Source organism: Zingiber officinale, chromosome 4B (genome assembly GCF_018446385.1).
Source record: "Zingiber officinale cultivar Zhangliang chromosome 4B, Zo_v1.1, whole genome shotgun sequence".
Lineage (NCBI taxonomy): Eukaryota > Viridiplantae > Streptophyta > Magnoliopsida > Zingiberales > Zingiberaceae > Zingiber > Zingiber officinale.
Window position 1 is genome coordinate 74,891,356 of NC_055993.1, and position 19,692 is coordinate 74,911,047.

Below are 19,692 nucleotides of genomic sequence, written 5' to 3' on the forward strand. Positions count from 1 at the left end.
AAAATCTATTAAAGTGCATATATAATTCATATTTAAAAATTGGATATAAAATACACATATAATATTTTTGGCTGAAAAATGTTAGATAATTAAAGATTTAAAATTTGAGTAGGAAATGATTATATGTTAGTTTTGCAAAAATTATTATATAATTTTTTTGATCAAAATTATTATATCTTTCATTTACATTTTCTTTCTGTCATAAACCATTTAATTTACTCATATTTTAATATATATTAATTTATAACTCATATACTATTTTTTAAAATTTTATAAAAATTTTTATATAATTTTATATTTTTAAATAAATGAATCTATGAGTGTGTGGGCTGTCCGAAAATGATTTGAACATCTAAAGGTGTGTTTGATTTGGATGTTTTCTATTTTTATTTTTTAAAAAATACATATTTTTTAAAAAATAGAAAATAAATTTTAGACATTCTCTATTTCTTAAAAAAAGATACTATTTATTTTTTTAATAAACAGATATGAAAAATACAAATCAAATATTATTTTTTAAAAATGTATATTTTCAAAAAATGAAAAGAAAAAAAAATTGTACAAATCAAACGTATCCTAAATTTTTTAGTGTGAAGCACATGAAGACGCAGGAGAATCATATAACATAACACATATATTATAATAAATTTTATATAATTTTATATTTTTAAATATATGAATATATGAGTGTGTGGGATGTTCGAAAATAATTTAAACATCTAATGGTATATTAACGGTTGAAAATTAAATTAATTGATTTTTTTCAATAATGATATATTTTTCAGAGGTGTAGTAGGTAACAATGAGTTGATCATGTCGCTTGATATGATTGTATCCAGGATATGACAAAAAAATTTCAGCACCTAACATAGTAACATGGGCGTATCGCGTCTAAGTTTAAAATCTAAACTGAATCAAATTATCAAAAATAATCAATATTTGTCTTTAAAAAATTAAAATTTTTAAATAATTACCGATTCATTCGATTAATTCAATTTAACTTAATTTACGTGTCTGTTTTATTGGCATGCCACCACACAGTTAATTTGCCCCTTTATGTTTTGAAAATTACAGTAGGGCCTATTTATAACATATACATTCATGGCCGCTAGCCAGTCATGGGGCTGTGTTTTGACCAGAACATAAACCGTAGCAGCTGCTGCCGTCGCTTGTTTCGCTCTCGAGCCCCCATCCGCCGCTTCCCCCTTTTAAACCCTCGTCCCTGTGGTTTACAGGGAGGCGAAACCACCCAAGTGCCCGCCGAATGGGATCACGATCAACCGGAGGGAGAGCGGCGGAGGACGAGGTGCCGAACACGGAGCTCTACGCCCGCCTCCAAGTCTCGCCGTCGGCGTCCGCTGAGGAAATCCGTAAAGCGTTCCTTTACTGGTCGGGGGTGGCTCACCCCGACAAGCACCTCGATCCCCAGGTTGGTTGATCTCTTTACGATGCTGACTCCTCGTTGGGATTCTCACTTGTTGATGGTTGCGTTGTCGATCCAAGCACAGGCCTATTCCTTTTTTCGCTTTTGTTTTCGTTTTGTATCCCCTATGATGAATCATGCCCAGGAGGTACGAGTGTGAACACGGATAAATTGGTTGGTTCTCGTCTTGTCTTTGTAGCAATATGCGATTAAGAGGAAGATTTGTGAAGGTTTGATCTAAAAAAATGAACCGAGAATGACTAACATTTCACCAATTGCTGCGTCTACCGTACTTATGGCTTCTGTCAATGACCTATTTCACTTTTCGGTACAAGCTATCAAACAAGACTAGTGTTGAAATTCGTGGTTGAAGAGGACCTGTGAATGATAAAAAAATAGTATATTTGTGGGCTGAACTTTGAACTGCGGTGCTGTAGATACCGAAAGTTGAATGTTTAAAATGGCTTACTGTTCTGAGCCTCTCGATATCTTTCTCCTGCCATGTCTGCTATCATAAGGAAATTTTTGGGCTACCCTGTAGGTCCTATGGTTTTGCTGCATAAAAGTGGTGTAAAGTGAGGATAAATTCATGCATTGTTCAATTGTTGGTAAAAAATGTTAGTTCAATGCAATCTAACTTGGATAACATTAAGGAAATAGGCTTCAATTATAAACTGAGTTGGCAGAAGTACAAGAAATTGGATAATATTAGTTGTGAGAAATTAGTAGACTATGCATAGAGCTTTTTCTTTGTAATTTTTTTGATAAAAATGTTCTCTTTTATCTGTGTGCATGTATGTTTTTATGTCAAATTATGAAACTTAGCATCACCCTCCAAGGTTTGCCCAACGCATATCCATGTAAGAAGATTAGAGATTCCATCAAACAATAGTCAAGACGATCACAAGACACTGGCAATATTATTAAGGTTATAGTATGTATATCTGATCTCTAATAGTTGGGATTCATGTTATTTTTTTTTTTTGTAATGGTTTAATAGTTTTTGTTCATAGATAAAAACATAAACATCAAGGTGGAACAATGTCTGCTACCTAGGTAGATTCTTTTCTTTCAAGAAATCAACTGTGAAACTAACTTGAAAGCTCCTCTATGTAAAATACTCTGAAGTGTCTTTTCTTTTTTTCGCCCTTACCATCACCAACCACAATATTCTACATATGAGATAAGCCATATTTTTCTCCTTTTAATCTCAAATGGAGGTGTCAATTTTTAGACTGTCATACCATCCTCCAAATTGTTCAAGCGGCTCTGTATTGGATTTATTGATTTTAAAGGTTTCTTCTAGTTGAAGGATGTTGCTACGGAAAATTTCCGTCAAATTGTTGAAGCATATGACATCTTGAACGATCCAGACAAAAGACAAATCTATGATATTTATGGTATGGAAGGCCTAAGTTCAGGCTTGGAACTTGGGCCCCACCTGAATAAAGTAGATGAACTAAAGGAAGAATTGGAAAAACTAAAGCGTCACAAGGAACATGAAAAGGCACTCGCTCACTCTGGAGCTTCAGTTATGCTTCTTGGGAGATTATCCTTACCTGATTACCTGGAGGGTGGTCGCATTATTAATCGGTAATCTTTATTATTATTGTTTTTTAATGTTTTTGTACGCTCTTCTGCATTCAATTGATCTTTTTGTTGTTTGTAGTTACATGCTTATGAATTTAAGATTTTCCTGCTATAGTTGCAGAATATCATTCATGATATGAGGAAACCTTTTAACTGCTTCTATAGTATTTAAGTTGTTGTAGATATGCATGCTTGCATGTTGTACACACGTATTTTAGAAAACAGCTTCAGTTGTAAATATACATGCTTGCATGTTGTATATGTGAATATTAGAAAACTTCCACCATCTAAACACAATGGTAATTGAATGACTTGGTCCTGCTTCTTATTGATTTTATGAATAAATTGGCTCCCTAAATATTCTCACATTTCATTTCTCATCCACCAAATCATTTCTAGTCTCTAGCTTATGAATTAGTATTATTGTTTTTTGTTTTAGCAAAACTGTCTTTGCTAGAGTCTGCAACATTTGAAATAATTCCTGCTGTACGTAATCAATGGTGTTGTCTGGCTTTTAATCTTTCCTCTGTAACTTACAGAATGGAAATGGCTAGTGACTTTCAATCACAAATATCCAAGCGAAACATTGTTTCTGTTAATGGACGATTTATTGTTTCTGGTGAAAGTGGTCAAGGTTCAGCAACTGTTGTGTTTAGGCACTATGTTTCTCCTGCTACCGAAGTCGATTTTAGGGCAACAGCTGGTCTACGGTCACTCATTGGTTTCCAAGCATCTCGGTAATCTATTTTATATTTGTTGATCTTTTAGTTTCTTATGATTCTTCTTATCTTGTTTCTAATGGTTTGTATTTGTAATATCATTATTTTTTTCAGTCAACTTTCAAATCATTCAACAGCATCTTCAGGGTTTATGGTTTCTTTAGGAGATGGATCAGTCAATCTTTCTAATACCTGGGGTCGTCAACTATCAGAAACGAGCTCAGGAAATGTATGTCTGTGATATAATACTTTTAATTTCCTCACCATTTTATGATTAGATACTTCACTCTTCTTTCGGTTGAAAAAGTTGCTGTATGATTGTGGGGTTTGGATGGGTGGTATTAGCACAGGGATCTTGATTTTAACCTTTTGTTTACTTGAAAAGAGAGGATAGAAGAGAAAATGAGAAAATGACAACTTTCATTCATTCTGTCTTCTCCAAGATAGGCAGGGTTAACCCAGTCTTTTTATTGTTTTTTCTCCCTCTATACCCTCTTCTACCCACTTTTGGAATGAACCAAAAATAGGGAAAAGAGATTCAATTTTTTTTTCCTCCCTTACTTTTTGTTTTCCCATTGAAGATAAGAAATGACTACTTTCCCTCCTTTATTTGGGCACCTTTCCTCAGGTAGGCATAACTTAGATGACAAATGATGAGCAACAAAACTAACAAAATCTGCAATGTAGAAAAATGCATAGCGAAAGCTACTTTGATTATCAAAGATAAGCCATGAATGCACTAGTGCACAAAATGCTAATCTATTTCTTTCTTTGTTAAGTTCCCTTCGTCCTTGCTATCTTGCTGAACTTATCCGCATCTATCTCCTAGAGTAGAAGTTGATGATTAATGGGTCTCATGACATAGAGAGGCCTCTCCTCTCAAGTTCTCCTATATAGTTATATTGATTCAATTGATAATCTATTGAGTCGTCTTTTCTCATTGGCTGCTGCACTTCATCATCTATGGTGTCAAATGTCTCGATAACCCTGACATCTTTGCCTCTCTTATCATCTTCAATGTTGCCAATGCCATTGGCCATCCAAACATTGATTGGTGCAAGGTCCACCGCATGGAGACCATCTGAATCAGTGATCATTCCACGAGCTCCGACATTAAGCAACGTCTTGTTGCAAGTCGAGTGTAGTTTTTGATGCAAGATCTAGAGCGGAAAGATCCCCTTGCATCCTACAACTCAACCAATCACCTTCAACAAACATAATCCCCCACAAGCATCCTCCTCTTTGTGCTAGCTTGGCCTCCTAGCCACTTACATCAGCAAGCCACCACACTTTGAGGTTCTCTCTCCCCCCACATGGCTCGATTATTAACTTTCATTCCCCTCCACTATCATTGAAAGCAAGGAGAGATCCGATGGTGAGCTCGTTCCCTCTCAAATCTCTCTTATACTCTTTCCCAATTGATTCTTGACACACCTTTTGCAGCCGTGCATACTCATTTGACCACATGTAGAACTACTTGTTAGTAGACTCACCTAAGCGCCACCAACAAGATGGAACTCCTATTGTTCTTTCCCTTCCCTTCCACAGCCCCATGAGGCTCACTTGAATATACAATTTTCTTTTGTTTTTTGGGTTAAATTACTTTAGCTACCTGCGAATGAAATGCCGCTCCGTGCCGCTCGGCATTAACGGTTTTTACCGTTATGTCGAGGAGGCGAAACCAGCACGTTACGCACGCTCGTCTCGAGCAGCATGGATGCATCGCCGCATGTCGCCGGTGCCGCTGAAGGCGTCGTGGGGCGCCTGATGTCGTCGGAGACCTCGCAACGGGACGTTTCTGGTAGAGCCGAAAGTGTCGCCGGACGCCTCCGGCGTCGTCGGAGGCGTCCGCGGGGTATCGGAGTCGTCGTAGGCGCACAGGTGTTGCTGGTCGCGGGGTGTCGAGGGTATTTAGGGTTTAAGTTTACTATACAAAATTAATATTACAATTTAAATAAATCAAACAATTCTTACTAAAGTGTGATATTTGAAAGAGGCTTTCATTAACCGTAATTAAATTATTTCAATAAAATATTAAAAATATATTTAAAATAAAAAAATTAATAAATTTTATTAAATAATATTCTGAAATTATTTTTAATGTTTTAAATTTTATTTAAAAATTCTAATTTTTTTTTAAAAAAATTCAAAATTTTTTATAAAAATTCTAATAAATCAAATTTATATTCTGATATTTTTTAAAAATTATTTTCTATATTTTCTATATTTTTTTTTACTATTTTAATGTTTAATTGATATTCTATTTTAAATACATATTATTTAAATTATTAAATAAATAAATAGTTAATTTATATAATTATTATATATAAAATAGTATTTTATATTAATTTATATAATTATGATTATTTAATCTGAATATTAGAGAATTATAAAAGTTACCTAAGCAAAATATTACAAGAACCAATGCTTCTATCTGATTCATGTCACTTCTTTTAGTATTAGTAAGGTAATATAGTATGATATATCAATTTTAATTCAAGTTATTGATAGACCAATTTTCTTTAAAAATACTATATTTAATTATTTTTTTAACAATATTAAGTTGTTTAATAATTGAGAACTTATATAAAATCAATATACAACTTATTTTTAAATTATATACAATCAATATATTTATCTAATAATTACTATATATAAATAAAAAAAATACCGAAACGTTATCGGCACGACACGATACGATATCGAAACCGTATCATTCCTGTCTAGGACCGAAATCTCGGCACGGGTCAAGATTTTAAACCTTGTTAGCTACTACAATGACCTGCATCTTATCATTTGATCCCATTGTAAAAAAAGTGCTAAATAAACAACTTTCTAATTATCTTGTTAGGTAAATTCTCTTGTGGCCTGTTAGGCCGATTCTCTCCTAATCATCGAGATATGATTTCTGAATTTGGATGAGCAATTTCTTCTTCTAGCATCACAACAACCTTTTGATTTTGTAGTTATTCTTTTCTTTCTTTTGAACTCTTTTTTTTTTTTTTTTAAATTATGACATGTGGGGACTCTTGTTCAATTTTATTGAAGCAATTGGTAGTCGTGTATGACTCGACATAACACCAATACCAGGTGGAAGAGAGAATGATTCTACTTGCAACTTGACCGTTGGAACCACTGACATAATTCAAACTAGAGACAGGAGCATGGTTCTGTCCATAATGTTGGAGCCATGTGAAAGTGAGCACAACTCTACTCATAATCTGGCCACCAAAATTTCTACAATATAAAGTCAAAACCAAGTGGAGGGAGCACACACAAGTCAACTAATAAAACCACAACGATAACAGCTACTTGCCTCTGTTTGCCATCTTATTGATAACGTACTCCATCAACAATCTCCGGAGCTTTACTGATGGAGATCAAGGGATCATTTTGGTTGAATGCTCCAATAACTACACTTTTTTTTTTCCCATTCGTGTTTAAAATAATATGTCCACATAGTTAAGTAGTTACAGGCACCAAGCTCAGTTTATCCTTAACATTTAAAGCACATAAGGAGGCTCTTGGGCCTGCTATCTCCTGTAATCAATGACATTGAAAACCAAAATTTCTGTTTGATAACTCAGGACATGAATTGATTGTTCTTTTTATTTGCACATTGAATTGTGCAATCTATTATTTTTTTTCAGATACAACTTGTTTTGGGAACAAAATCAGCCATTAGCGTTGGATGGCAAAAGAAAGAGAAAAAAGTTACAGCTGCTGGTGCAATAAAGGTGCATCATTCTTACTTTATCTCCTTTTGTTTCTTTCTCGTGAAACCTGTTACAACTTCCTACCATTATTGCACTTTTTTACTTCCATATATATATATACATGCCAATTTCCCCCCTACATAAATCAAGTACTCAGGTGTTCAGTGTATGCACTATTTTAGTTCTCTAACTTTTGCTATGAGCATTAGGATCATGAACATTTAATGATTATGTACCATTTTTGCATTCTTCACTTTGTGTGCTACATTAGCTGTTATTTTGTTCTCTGGTGACCTAATTAAACGGGAGACTCATCTGATTGAGTTGTAGATGAAGATTAGACCAAATTTGATGACCTGAGTTTTATTGGATTTGTATGGTTGATATGTAAAATTTAACTAATTTTTTTTGACAAACTAATGAACTGGCTACAAACTGTTTGACAATAATCCATATTGCAGTTGCAACCCGACCATGTAATGTAGACACGCTCAGCTATGAATTATGTTGATGACTGGCTGTCAAACCAAGGTTATCTAATCTGAGATCCTACTTAGAAATGGCGAAAGATTCATTTGATCTGGTCAGATGGTTGGGGTAGAGGATTGTAAGATAATGAATTTATATTATTTGGAGATTTAGAATTATTCATAAATTAACTTTGAATATATACTATTATCATTGTGCATTTCTTAATTTACATAATTTTAACATTATAAAGTATGATCCATGTAGCAAAAAATAGTGTAATATGACAATTGAAAGTTAGCTAACTTGCAGTATTTTCTGAATAAGTATGATGCTACTAAAGTGTTTTATTTATCTAACCTATAAACTGTGGACTTTTTCTGCTAGTTGGAAGTTAAAAAAACTTCTCATACAATCCAATTTTTTTGGATGATATAATGAATAGACTTTTTATTGCATGACAAAATTGTAAAATGCCTTTGTTAACGTAAAGCTATACTACCAAGTCATGAGTGTGCAATCAAAATCCTATCTTGGAATGATAAGGGAACACAGAATCAATTGTAGGTTTGTGAGATTGACGCGCCATCAAGATCCTTGAGATTTGGAATGTTTAGGTCAGTTTAGGCTATAGGGTTGTAAGATCCTAAGATCCGGATTGCAAACACTATTACCATATGTTCTACTGTCAATGCACTATCACTGTTGACTGTTAATCTGATGAGGAAACACTGTTCACCACCATCTGATAACCCAAATTCACAGTGGGAGCAGTAATTGCTTGGATAATGAGCCACAAACAAGAACAAGATTGGTAGTGAAGAGCAGGACACGCACCATGAAGAGATAACAGTGCACTCTGCTGTGAGCAATAGCAGCAGATTGTGGAAGATGATGTGGTTACTTATACAAGCCATCTAAGAATAGACCTCGAGATGAGCAAAGGCTGACAATGCAGTCATTGTAATTGACTCAGCAACAAAGGGATTGTAAATTATTGCAAAACAGATGATTTCTTTCCTATGGTTACTATCCACTTAATTATTGACTTGCTGTGTCTGACAAAGGAAGAACTTTGTGACAATCTAGTGATGGAACAATAGGAGTAACAACCAAGATGATCAAATCAACAAAATGAGAGAAATTTTGGTTGTCTAAGGCGTTTTCAGGTATTAACTCATCATCTTTTGCAAATATAAGAGTGATTGTAGCCATCAAAGAGAAATCACAAATTCACAATGACACTGAATATACCATGTAATATTTGTTCAATTGTAATTATAGCCACGTAATACATAAATATGATATTCAAACTCATGCAGCTGCAAGAGATGATTTCCTATATTTAGTATTTAGAAGAGTCGTAGTCATCATCACTTCATTGCCATTAAGGTGTGTTACTCTCAACCTATATGGATCTCGTCCCTCCATTGAACTAATGTCCCTTATAGATCTAATTAAGATTGTAAGTGCCATTTTGTAGTTCTTGAAACACACAACGCAAAAATCATTTAGAAAGGAAATTAGCATAAAGACAACTTCAGCTCTACTAATATCTTTCTCTTAGCTAGTTTGCCTCTGCTTCATCTTTGCAATAAGGTTTCAGTGTTGAACCAAGTTGAGAATGGCAAGAATACTTGCAGTGGTAAATACTGTTGGTTGTTAACAGTGAAATCTTTGTTAGGTCAGACATTGAAAGTTTGGCCTAGAAGATTTTTAAACTTGAATCAAATTACATTTTATATAATCTTCTTTCTCTACTATAGCTTGAACTCTAATATATTTAACTAAAATCAGTGTCTTGTTACAATTAATAGGGAAAAATTATGGTTTATTTTTGCTGGTAGTCCCCTCTATCTAATTTTATTATTTATCAATGAACACTTTTTAGACCTTGTATTTCATGATATTTACAGTTAGATTCCTAGTGTTTTGCCCACATTGGTCCCACAAACCTTATTTTGCATGTCATTGGATCACTCGTGATGGATTGCTACTAGGCCAACCTCCTAGCTCACCCTTTGCATATTGATGTACTTGATGGTGAAGACTGTTTGCCTCACTTGTGACTATCTAACCATACAAGAAATAGGATTATAAATTCATGTCCATAGGTTTAAGATAAATTTTGATATTGGCCATTTAGGCCTAATGGAGTGATCAACCTTTTTCATCTAGGCTTGAGATTGGCGTCGATAGTGGTTTTTAAAACTAAATGTTAAAACATATTATTGGTAAAACCATATATCTATCAAATAAAACATTTACACGGCAAAAATAATTTGGTAAAATTAAGAATTGTTCACAAAGATACAGAAGCTCATTTGAGGCAGCAATGTCAAAGTGAAGAAGGAAGCACAATTCAAGCAGGCTAAAACACAAGCAACACCCTCAGTAGAGATGGTTCCATCCAAAGCAATATTTATCTGCTTTTCCTCCCTTTTGTTCTTTTTGTTTTTTGGATATTTTTGTTCTTGAAATTATTTGTTTGCCTGAAGTGATCTGTCTAAATTTTCTACAGTTGGGAATAGGTCTTTCTGAGGCTTCAGCCCAATATACACGACATTTGTCGGAGAAGTCACATTGCCTTGTTGCTGGTTACCTTGGAAGGTGACTATGCTTTGATCTATCTATGGACTCTTTAAGATAAAAATATGCAAATTTGTGTGCATTTTATATAATTTGGTTTGTGTCATTTTAGATTCAGTTTATTTAGATTGATTTATTTCTGGTGCTGGCAGGGCACATACAATGCATGATATTATTTTAGATTGTATTGAACTAGGTGTATGCACACACTTGTACTTTATTCATTTTTTTTATCTTACTACTTGTTTTTGTAGTATTATCATTATTCATGGTACATATTTACACACCTTCTGTGCTCATAGACACGAGTCATAATTAACTATTATGACTTTAATTGGTTCTAGGAAAATTATTTCATTCATATAATTCATAAGATTTAATCAAATTTTAACATTGCAATAGATTTGTATTATTCTTTTCGAAATATTATTTCTTGATGCTCTAGGGTTTAGTTGAGTCAATATAGGCTTAATCTACTGAACACTGAACAGTTTCGCATGTGCATTATGCTTTGTTGATCTACTTGTTTATTTATGCATTGCACGAGAACAAAATGAAATTTAATTTATATATAAGAGAAACTGTCCTTTTTGTTTTCAAAATTTATATTGTGGAGGCGAACAAACTGTTCTTAATATGGTGCATAGCATCTCATGGATCATACTTAATATTTTGCTTGTGAGTTGGAGGTTTAATATCAAATAGAATTCAGGACCAATTTGATTGTTCTGGCTGAACTGGTAGATTTTTCCCTTGAGTCCGTAGAAATGTCACCATCCATTTTTTTTTTTGACTAATTGCTCTTTTAAACACTACTAACTCTATTGTTTTCCTTTCATATAGTAGGGAATTATAGAAATATGTAAAAGTTCTTGGATTTGAAAACTGCCTGTTTTGTAAACGTTAATTCAGTTTGACTTTTAAAACAGTACTCTTGATTTTGAAATTGGGGGTGGCAGAAGGCTATCTAACTCCAGTACTGTACGAGCTATCTACAACGTTGGAATTGAGGTGATTGTCTTTATGTATTCAAGTTATTTCTTTTCAGGTCATGTTTTTCTGCAATTGCTGTTTCTCCTGCAAAGTAGTAGAATCAATAACCATTATTGGCAGGAAGGTGACTTGAAAATGCCTAAACCATCTGTGTGGTGAAAGTTAATATAAATAGGGACTTCTAGTTTTCTTTTGTAAATAATCTCAATTAGCCCAACTTATGTTAAGCACTGATTATGTTTTGCAATCAACACTTGTCGCTCATTATATAATCCATCTACCGTTTACAAGATCTGCAACAACTAGAAAATAAGAGTAGTTATGAGGTACAGTTTATTCCAGTTCATTTTTGTCCAGAACTAGAACTAAATTTGCATAAGGGTAGATTACAAATTACCAAGAAACATTAGCTCCAGTTAGGTCCAATTAAGGGCTAGTCTAGGATTGTCTCTGGTCCAAGTGATGTTGAGATACATTGTTTGTGATATCTACCCCAAGTATTGCCAAAAGAATCCATTAACTAACAAGGCTATAGTTTTGTCTCTCCAAGGACTTTCAAAGTCACAGGCATGTGAGTAAATCTACATTAAGAAATCTCTAATGATTCTCTCCATAGCATTGAGAACTTCTTGTCTTCTCCTGAGGGTGATGCTTCACGCCCCCATGGGTTTGGCGCAGTTGGTAGTTGCATGGGTGTTTACTGCAATAGGTCTTGGGTCAATTCCCAGCTGATACAAAAATGCCTCGCTGGGTGCCTGACCTCCTATGTAAAGGGCCGCTTCACTAGGGCAAATGCCTCCTATGATCTACCCAATTCCAGAGTGTGTGAGGCCATCTTGGAGGGGCCGCTAAGGTGACGACTTCACCTTTTGCAGAGGGCGATGCTTCACAATGTAAGTGTATTTTTGGAGATTTTAGTCATCAAGCGTGCTTGATAGTTGATATTTTTTGAAACTTGATGAAACTTAGTCCCGTGTTCAAGGTGTAGGATGAACTCATTTAGCAGTAAGTGTAAAACACCAATGTATCAAGCCTGGAACTTTTCATTGTAACTGGAGTACCATTGTCTGGTCTTATTGACTTTCTGCCTAAAGAATGGAATCAACACCTGAGATGCATATATCTTTATACTTGATGCATCACATTCAACCTCAAAATCTATGAGGTTGGGTTGCCTTGGGACATGAACCTTAAACATTCTTTCCTTGCTCTTAGAAAGTTGATCTAGTCAGTTGAATTCCTTTTCTTATGAGAACCATAAGTGTAGCATAGAAAGGTTAGGTGTGGGTTGTTGCATATTTTTTAAGAAGTTATAGATCAACAGAAGAGTGCTGCAAGAAATATGGGTGGCTTTTTCTGTATTAGATAGAGCTTGGGTCTTTGTGGGGATGTGTTGATGGTACAATACCAAATAGAAAACAATGCCTTCAAATATAATGCATTCTTTCACGTAGGAAGATGATGGGTGGATTTGCAGTTGGCAGTGAGGTTGGTTTTTTTGTACCACTTGACATGGTACAAGCAAGGCTGTGACGCATGGCCTAGTGATCTCACTAGTCTTAGGTGAATCTTCAAAATAAAATTATAATATTGATTGAATGAATGGAACAATGAGAGGGAGCCTCTTCTCTACGAATTATTACAATAACTCAGTCTTCTGATACTTGGTGTAAAGTAGACAAGGCTTATGAAAAACACAAAAAGCGATAATAAAATGTTTTTTTTAGATCAGATTGTGAATCATTTTTTTTACTGGATTGTTTTTTTTTTCTAAATTAACTTTTTAATGTTTTGATTGCATCAGTAAGTTTGCTAGAAAAAGTAAAAGATAATAAAAATAATCTGGGTAGGGATATATTTAAAATTAGACAGTTTACTAATTTATTTACCTAGATCTCTAGCATGGAATCCTCACACCCTTTTCTCACAAGTAACTTTTAACTGTTTGTTTTTCTTATTGCATAACATAGCCTCTATTTGTTAAATTCAGCTAATCTATGTGTTTTCAGAGTTGAACTCTTCACTTTTAATCTTTAGAAATCCCTTAATATTTATTAATCACATAATCTAATATTTATTAATTAAATAATCTACTATTGTTGATAGTGCTATTATTTGTTTTTAAAAATAATTTATAAAATAATTTACTAATTTTAATAGATTTTAAATTATACGGGAATGCTGGATATATTTCTATACATTATATAATTAATTTTAATTTTTTAGACGCATGACAGTAACAGTAGTAATACAATATTTTAAGAAATCATATGTAAATCTTGTCATTTATTTTGAAACAATTTTCAAAATTCATAATGTTTCGTTATAGCATACAACAACAACAACAACAACCAAGCCCTTTTTCACTAGGTGGGGTCGGCTGCATGAATCCTTTTACGCCATTGAGCTCTATCTTCTATTATATCATCATCTATATTTAAATAAATTTTATCTTGTTTTATTGTTGCTAACCAAGTCTTTTTTGGTCTTCCTCTCCCTCGTTTGATATGCATGTTTATCATAGTTTCACATCGCCTAACTGGAACATTTATTGGTCGTCTAAGTACATGTCCGTACTATCTTAAACGTGTCTCTTGGAGTTTTTTCTTAATAGATGCAACTCCGACTTTTTCTCTAATGCTCTCATTTTTTATTTTGTCCATCCTCGTATGTCCACACATCCACCTTAACATCCTCATCTCTGCAACTCTCATCTTCTACTCATGTGCTTGAGTCATAGCCCAACATTCAACTCCATATAACATAGCAGATCTAACTGCGGTTTTATAGAACTTACCTTTAAATTTAAGAGGTACTTTACGGTCACATAAAACACTCGACGCTCCCCTCTATTTTACCCATCCTGCTTGTATTCTATGTAAGACATCTCTCTCAATCCCTCCATCGTTTTGTAAAAATGATCCTAAATATTTAAACCTCTCGATTTCGGGCAACTCGCCCTCTTCTATCTTAACAATTGTTTCATGACCTCTAATATTGCTAAATTTAAATTCCATATATTCTGTCTTTAATTTACTAAGCTTAAAATCTTTCCCTTCTAGTGTTTTCCTCTAAGATTCTAGTTTAGCATTTACTCCTTCACGTGTTTTATCTACCAAAATAATATCATCTGCAAATAATATGCACCACGGTACTGTGTCTTGAATGTGCGTAGTGAGTTCGCCCATAATTAGTGTAAAAAGATTGGGACTTAGAGCTGACCCTTGATGTAACCTTATCTTTAGGGGAAATGATTCAGTTACTCCGCCTGAAGTCTTTACTCTGGTCGTTACATTCTCATACATATCCTTAATTAGTTCAATATATGTTACGCTAACACCTCTCTTTCTAAAATTCTCCATATAATTTCTCTTGGGACTTTATCATAAACTTTTTCTAAGTCAATGAATACCATGTGTAGATCTTGTTTTTGCTCCCGATATTTTTCAATTAATTGTAAGATGTATAACTTCTATTGTCGACCTTCCAGGCATGAACCCAAATTGATTTTCTGTCACTGTAGTCTCTTTCCTTAATCTTTTTTCTATTACTTTTTCCCAAAGTTTCATAGTATGACTCATTAGTTTAATACCCCTATAGTTTGCATAATTTTGTACGTCTCCCTTATTCTTATATAAGGGAATTAGAGTACTTATCCTCCATTGATCAAACATTTTTTTTCGTTTTCAATATCATGTTAAATAATTTTGTAAGTCATTCAATACCTTGTTTCTCTAAACACTTCCATACCTCTATCGGAATATCATCTGGTCCAACGACTTTTCCATTGTGCATCTCATTTAAAGTTTGTTTTATTTCTGAAGTTTGAATTCTACGATAAAAATTAAAATTTCTATGCTCATTTGACCTATTTAAATTACCTAAGTTAAGTTGGTCACCTAAACCTTCATTAAAAAGTTGATGAAAATACCTCTTCCACCGCTCTTTTATTTCTCCATCGTTTACTAATACCCTATTACATTCATCTTTAATACATTTTATTTGGCTAAAATATCTTGTTTTCCTTTCTCTCACTATAGCTATTCTATAAATGTCTCTTTCCCCTTCTTTTGTATTCACTTTTTGAAATAATCATTCAAAAGTTTCATTTTTTGCTTCACTCACTACTTTCTTAGCTTCTTTCTTGGCTATTGTATATTTTTTTAAGTTTTCCTCGTTCTTACAAATATATAATTCCTTATAAGCTATTCGTTTTTCCTTCACTTTCTTTTGTATTTTCTCATTCCATCATCAAAAAAAAATGTGGAACCGCCACATTAGCGGCCCCCCTAGAGTCGGTCCTACGGATATGGAGGGAGGTAAATGCAGGTACACAGCTGAAAGCGCATAGCCGGGACGCTAACCCCAGGCAATGACACCCCGAGGATTGAACCCTGGACCTTTCGGCCACGAAACTATGCGCCCCCAGCTGTGCTACACCCTGGGGACTTCTCATTTCACCATCAAGATTCTTTACTTAGTGGTGCATGTCCCTTTGACTCACTAAGTACACTCTTAGCTATTATTTTCAACTTTGATACCATCTTATCCCATGTTGTATTAGAGTCATCGTATATTTCACCTAATGTTTGTACTTCTACCTTATCTCATGTTTCGTTATAGCATAATTCATATTAAATAATAATTACATATATATATAAAATTGTATTTGAGACTGTTAGAATTGAGATCATGCATGCATATCATCATCATCAATTTGTGTTTTCTCAATTATTTGGGGTCAGCGGCATACATCTTATTTGGCTGTAGAGGTTTATGATTGGGGCTCTATTTTTATTATATCATACATAAACATTGACTCTCCCTTTTCAAACTTTTCCATCTTAAAAAGTTATTTTCCCGATACAATTCTCGCTAACTCAATAAGATTGATATTATTTTTTTTTGGCCTGTGCAATTTCAATACTGATCAATAAGGGAAGCATGATTACAATGCTGTTATCAATAAGGGAGTCAAATTAATTTTATTACATAAATTACACTTTTCTTTAGTCTATCTCTCTTGCATCTTCCCTTCTAATTGATTGAATCTATTGATCGCTTTTGAACATGAACATGTTCATATATCTTTTATTTTTCACCATTTTATTAGCTATTATATTGAAGCTACACTTATCTTTTGGTAGTACTGTTTTCAATGTTATTCAATCCACTAATCTACATGTTCATCTTAGCATTATCATTTTTTCTATATTATTTTTTTTGTGGCTTACAACCCAATACTATGTCCATAACATGTGTGAACTAGTACTGGTCCATAAGGGTTGAAACCATAGACACTGTTTCATAAGAAGAAAAAATGTAGAAGACTATAGATTTTGATACCGGAAGTGTGTGTCTATGCGACTGTCCAATGATTTTGGTTCATTTTTCTGTCCAATAAAAATACCTGTTTAGACCATCTCTTTTGATTTACTTAGAAGCTCATCAAACATAATTTATACAGATTATTCCTGTTCTCTATCTTTATTGCTAACTTTACCGAATAATGATTGCGCTGCAGGGAGTTAGTTGGAGGTTTGAGTTACACAGGAGGAGGAATGAAAAGATTGTGATCCCAGTAAGTTTAGCCTTATCTTTGTTAACTCCACAACTTTCCGTACATAATAATTTTGTGTTCCCTTGAAGCCATTCTTAGACCTAATGAAATATGGTCTATTATAAATACACTTCTCGCCAACTTAGCAACAAAAAATGCTATTAATACAGATACACCATAATGCTAAGTATGTAAACATTGTGGGGCATAACCTTTTCATCTTTGGGTAAGATTGCTTCAATTTGATTTTTATCATCTTGGTAGTCATATTTAGTGGTCTCTTCATCAGTTGGATATGAAGAATTGGATATCAAGAATCTCCACATTGACCTCATGGAATAAGTATACATGAAATAACCCTTGGGTTTGTTGTTAGGTCTGCTATGCAAATTAAATAATTTGTGTGATCGAAAGTGCTCCTTTACCATATAGTTTTGTGAATTCCCTTCTTTCCTTCTGTTCAAGATGATAAGAAGTTCTTCAGATCACTCATTTTTTTGTCTTGCCTTTATTTGTGAAGCAATGTTTTTTGTTGTATATGGTAATGATTAGATGAATCTGGCTCATTAGTTTCTTGATGCTCTATAATATAATCATTGGAGGGTACCATTGAAAATTCTATGATACCTAGAGAATGATCTAGGGAAAGATTTCTATATCGTGGTGGTCTCCTTTAGATTGTAGTGTATAATGATCTGACTGGGCAACTTCTCCCAGTCGATTGTGGTGTATAATCATCCAACTGGCCAATTTCTCCCATAGCCAGACAGTCCACATCAGGCTATTGAGAGATAATCTAATTTCCTAGATGAGCAATAAGCATACTTTAGTAACCAGATGTGTGCAGAGGTATGACATTATGACCATATCTACAAGTGTGCCTATCTAGATGAAACAACTGGTTATGGGGTTTTGATGCTCACGAGGAGCAGATCAAACTGCGCTAAGTCGTCATGCACATAACTTGTAAATAACATTCTATGAGAGGAAAAAACTTGCAAAAATGAATTATTCAGAGAGGTGTAATTCAATGCAGTTTGCATGTCATTTTGTGACCTTCAATGATCAACTAGAAAATTTGCTAACTAAATCATAAGTCCTAGGATAGGATTCAGTGTATATATATATATAACAATCCAAGTTTTCATATAGGAAGGTTAGGGAGGTCAGGGACTTGTAAATACTAGAGATCTACTTATAGTTACTTATAATGCATGATGTAGAATTTAATTTTAGACTAATTAATCATAGTTTGATGATTACTTGTAAGGAAAGAAACCCCTAACTATTTCCCTATTATTTGTAACTAATCTAAATTGTATTCCCCCCATTTGTGTCTCTTGTTCTTATACATACAATCTTGCTTGCTTTTGTTATTCATAAGAAGAATATTTGCCTCTTTGGTGTAGTCTGCTGCTTGAAAATTCACACATTTGGCTGATATTAAAGACATTATTACAATTATCTTGTAATGTGTATTGAGGGAAGAAGACTGGTTTGCAGAAAAAAAGTGTAATAAAAATATAAAGCAAGCTTTTTAAAGAGATCAAACTTTTTTTTATATATCTTTAGATCAAGGTTCAAAATCTCAATCCATACCAAAGTTTCGATCATTGATTGAAACGATACTATTCTGGTAGTATTGTGTTGATGTTTCGATGCAGGGTGCCAATAATGGATTAGAGTTGAAGCATAGGAAGGAAATCTTGTCTATGACAAGCATGGTTATAAATCTTATACCATGTCGGGCGAAATGGCTGTTGAAACATATCATTCCGCTAAATTGTTGAAATTCGACACCACTCAACACATACAATGTCTCCTATATTTGTTTCATCTCCTTCCTCCTTTAATTTCCAATTTATCATCAATACCAATGATCGGAGAGTTGGCACGATACTGAAATGATATTTTTCTAGTCAAATACCAAAACTATAGCATGACTTGAAATTTTGAACCTTAGTCAATTGTTTTGGTTGGCACGGTACAAGATTTTAAACCATACTTTATACATATATCCACACTTATTTGGATTGCCTAGATGGGCATCCAAATGCGCGCGATATTAATTGCCTAATACCCATTTGCCCAGACTTATGATTAATTCAAGTGGTAAGCGTGTGAGCGTGCGCACACACACAAAGTATTAATTGCCTAATACCCATTTGCCCAGACTTATGACTAATTCAAGTGGTAAGTGCGTGAGAATTTTATTTCTTGTTTTTTATGAGCATTGTTCTTTTTTTTGCAAATTTGATCTGTAGTATGGTGTTATATTTGTTTGATGTGACTCTTTTAGTAAACTGTGCCAAGCATCAAATTTAAGGTTTTTTATTTAATAGTATTAATAATGAGCTTTTTGTTTATAGTCCCCATGCCTCATTAATTTTAAAAATTAATCACTATTTTTATTTATGCAGGTTTTACTTACTCGCGAGTTAAATCTCTTAGTGACAACTGGAGCATTGCTGATTCCTTCATCAATTTATTTTCTTCTCAAGGTTCTCTGTTGTCTCATGTTTTCTCATTGCTTGCATTCTGCAATTTAGATTTTTTTTAAAAGATGAAATATTAATGTCCTCTTGGTAGAAAAGGTTGATAGAACAACATGTTTATGTTTTTGACTTTGTGCAT

The 19,692-nt window shown here is 33.8% G+C and overlaps 1 protein-coding gene across 2 annotated transcripts in view; it reads left to right on the top strand.

Moving 5' to 3' along the window:
- The first annotated feature begins 1,119 nt into the window (after nt 1-1,119).
- LOC121975162 (chaperone protein dnaJ 13-like) overlaps nt 1,120-19,692 on the top strand; it is a 33,271-nt gene continuing 14,698 nt past the window's right edge. For both annotated transcript variants that reach the window (XM_042526612.1, XM_042526614.1), the window contains exons 1-9: nt 1,120-1,429; nt 2,730-3,016; nt 3,553-3,750; nt 3,847-3,961; nt 7,383-7,469; nt 10,438-10,526; nt 11,435-11,516; nt 17,023-17,079; nt 19,479-19,559. In XM_042526612.1, coding sequence (XP_042382546.1) covers nt 1,265-1,429; nt 2,730-3,016; nt 3,553-3,750; nt 3,847-3,961; nt 7,383-7,469; nt 10,438-10,526; nt 11,435-11,516; nt 17,023-17,079; nt 19,479-19,559 — 1,161 coding nt within the window. In that variant the 5' untranslated portion in view covers nt 1,120-1,264. The remainder of the gene's footprint in view (nt 1,430-2,729; nt 3,017-3,552; nt 3,751-3,846; nt 3,962-7,382; nt 7,470-10,437; nt 10,527-11,434; nt 11,517-17,022; nt 17,080-19,478; nt 19,560-19,692) is intronic.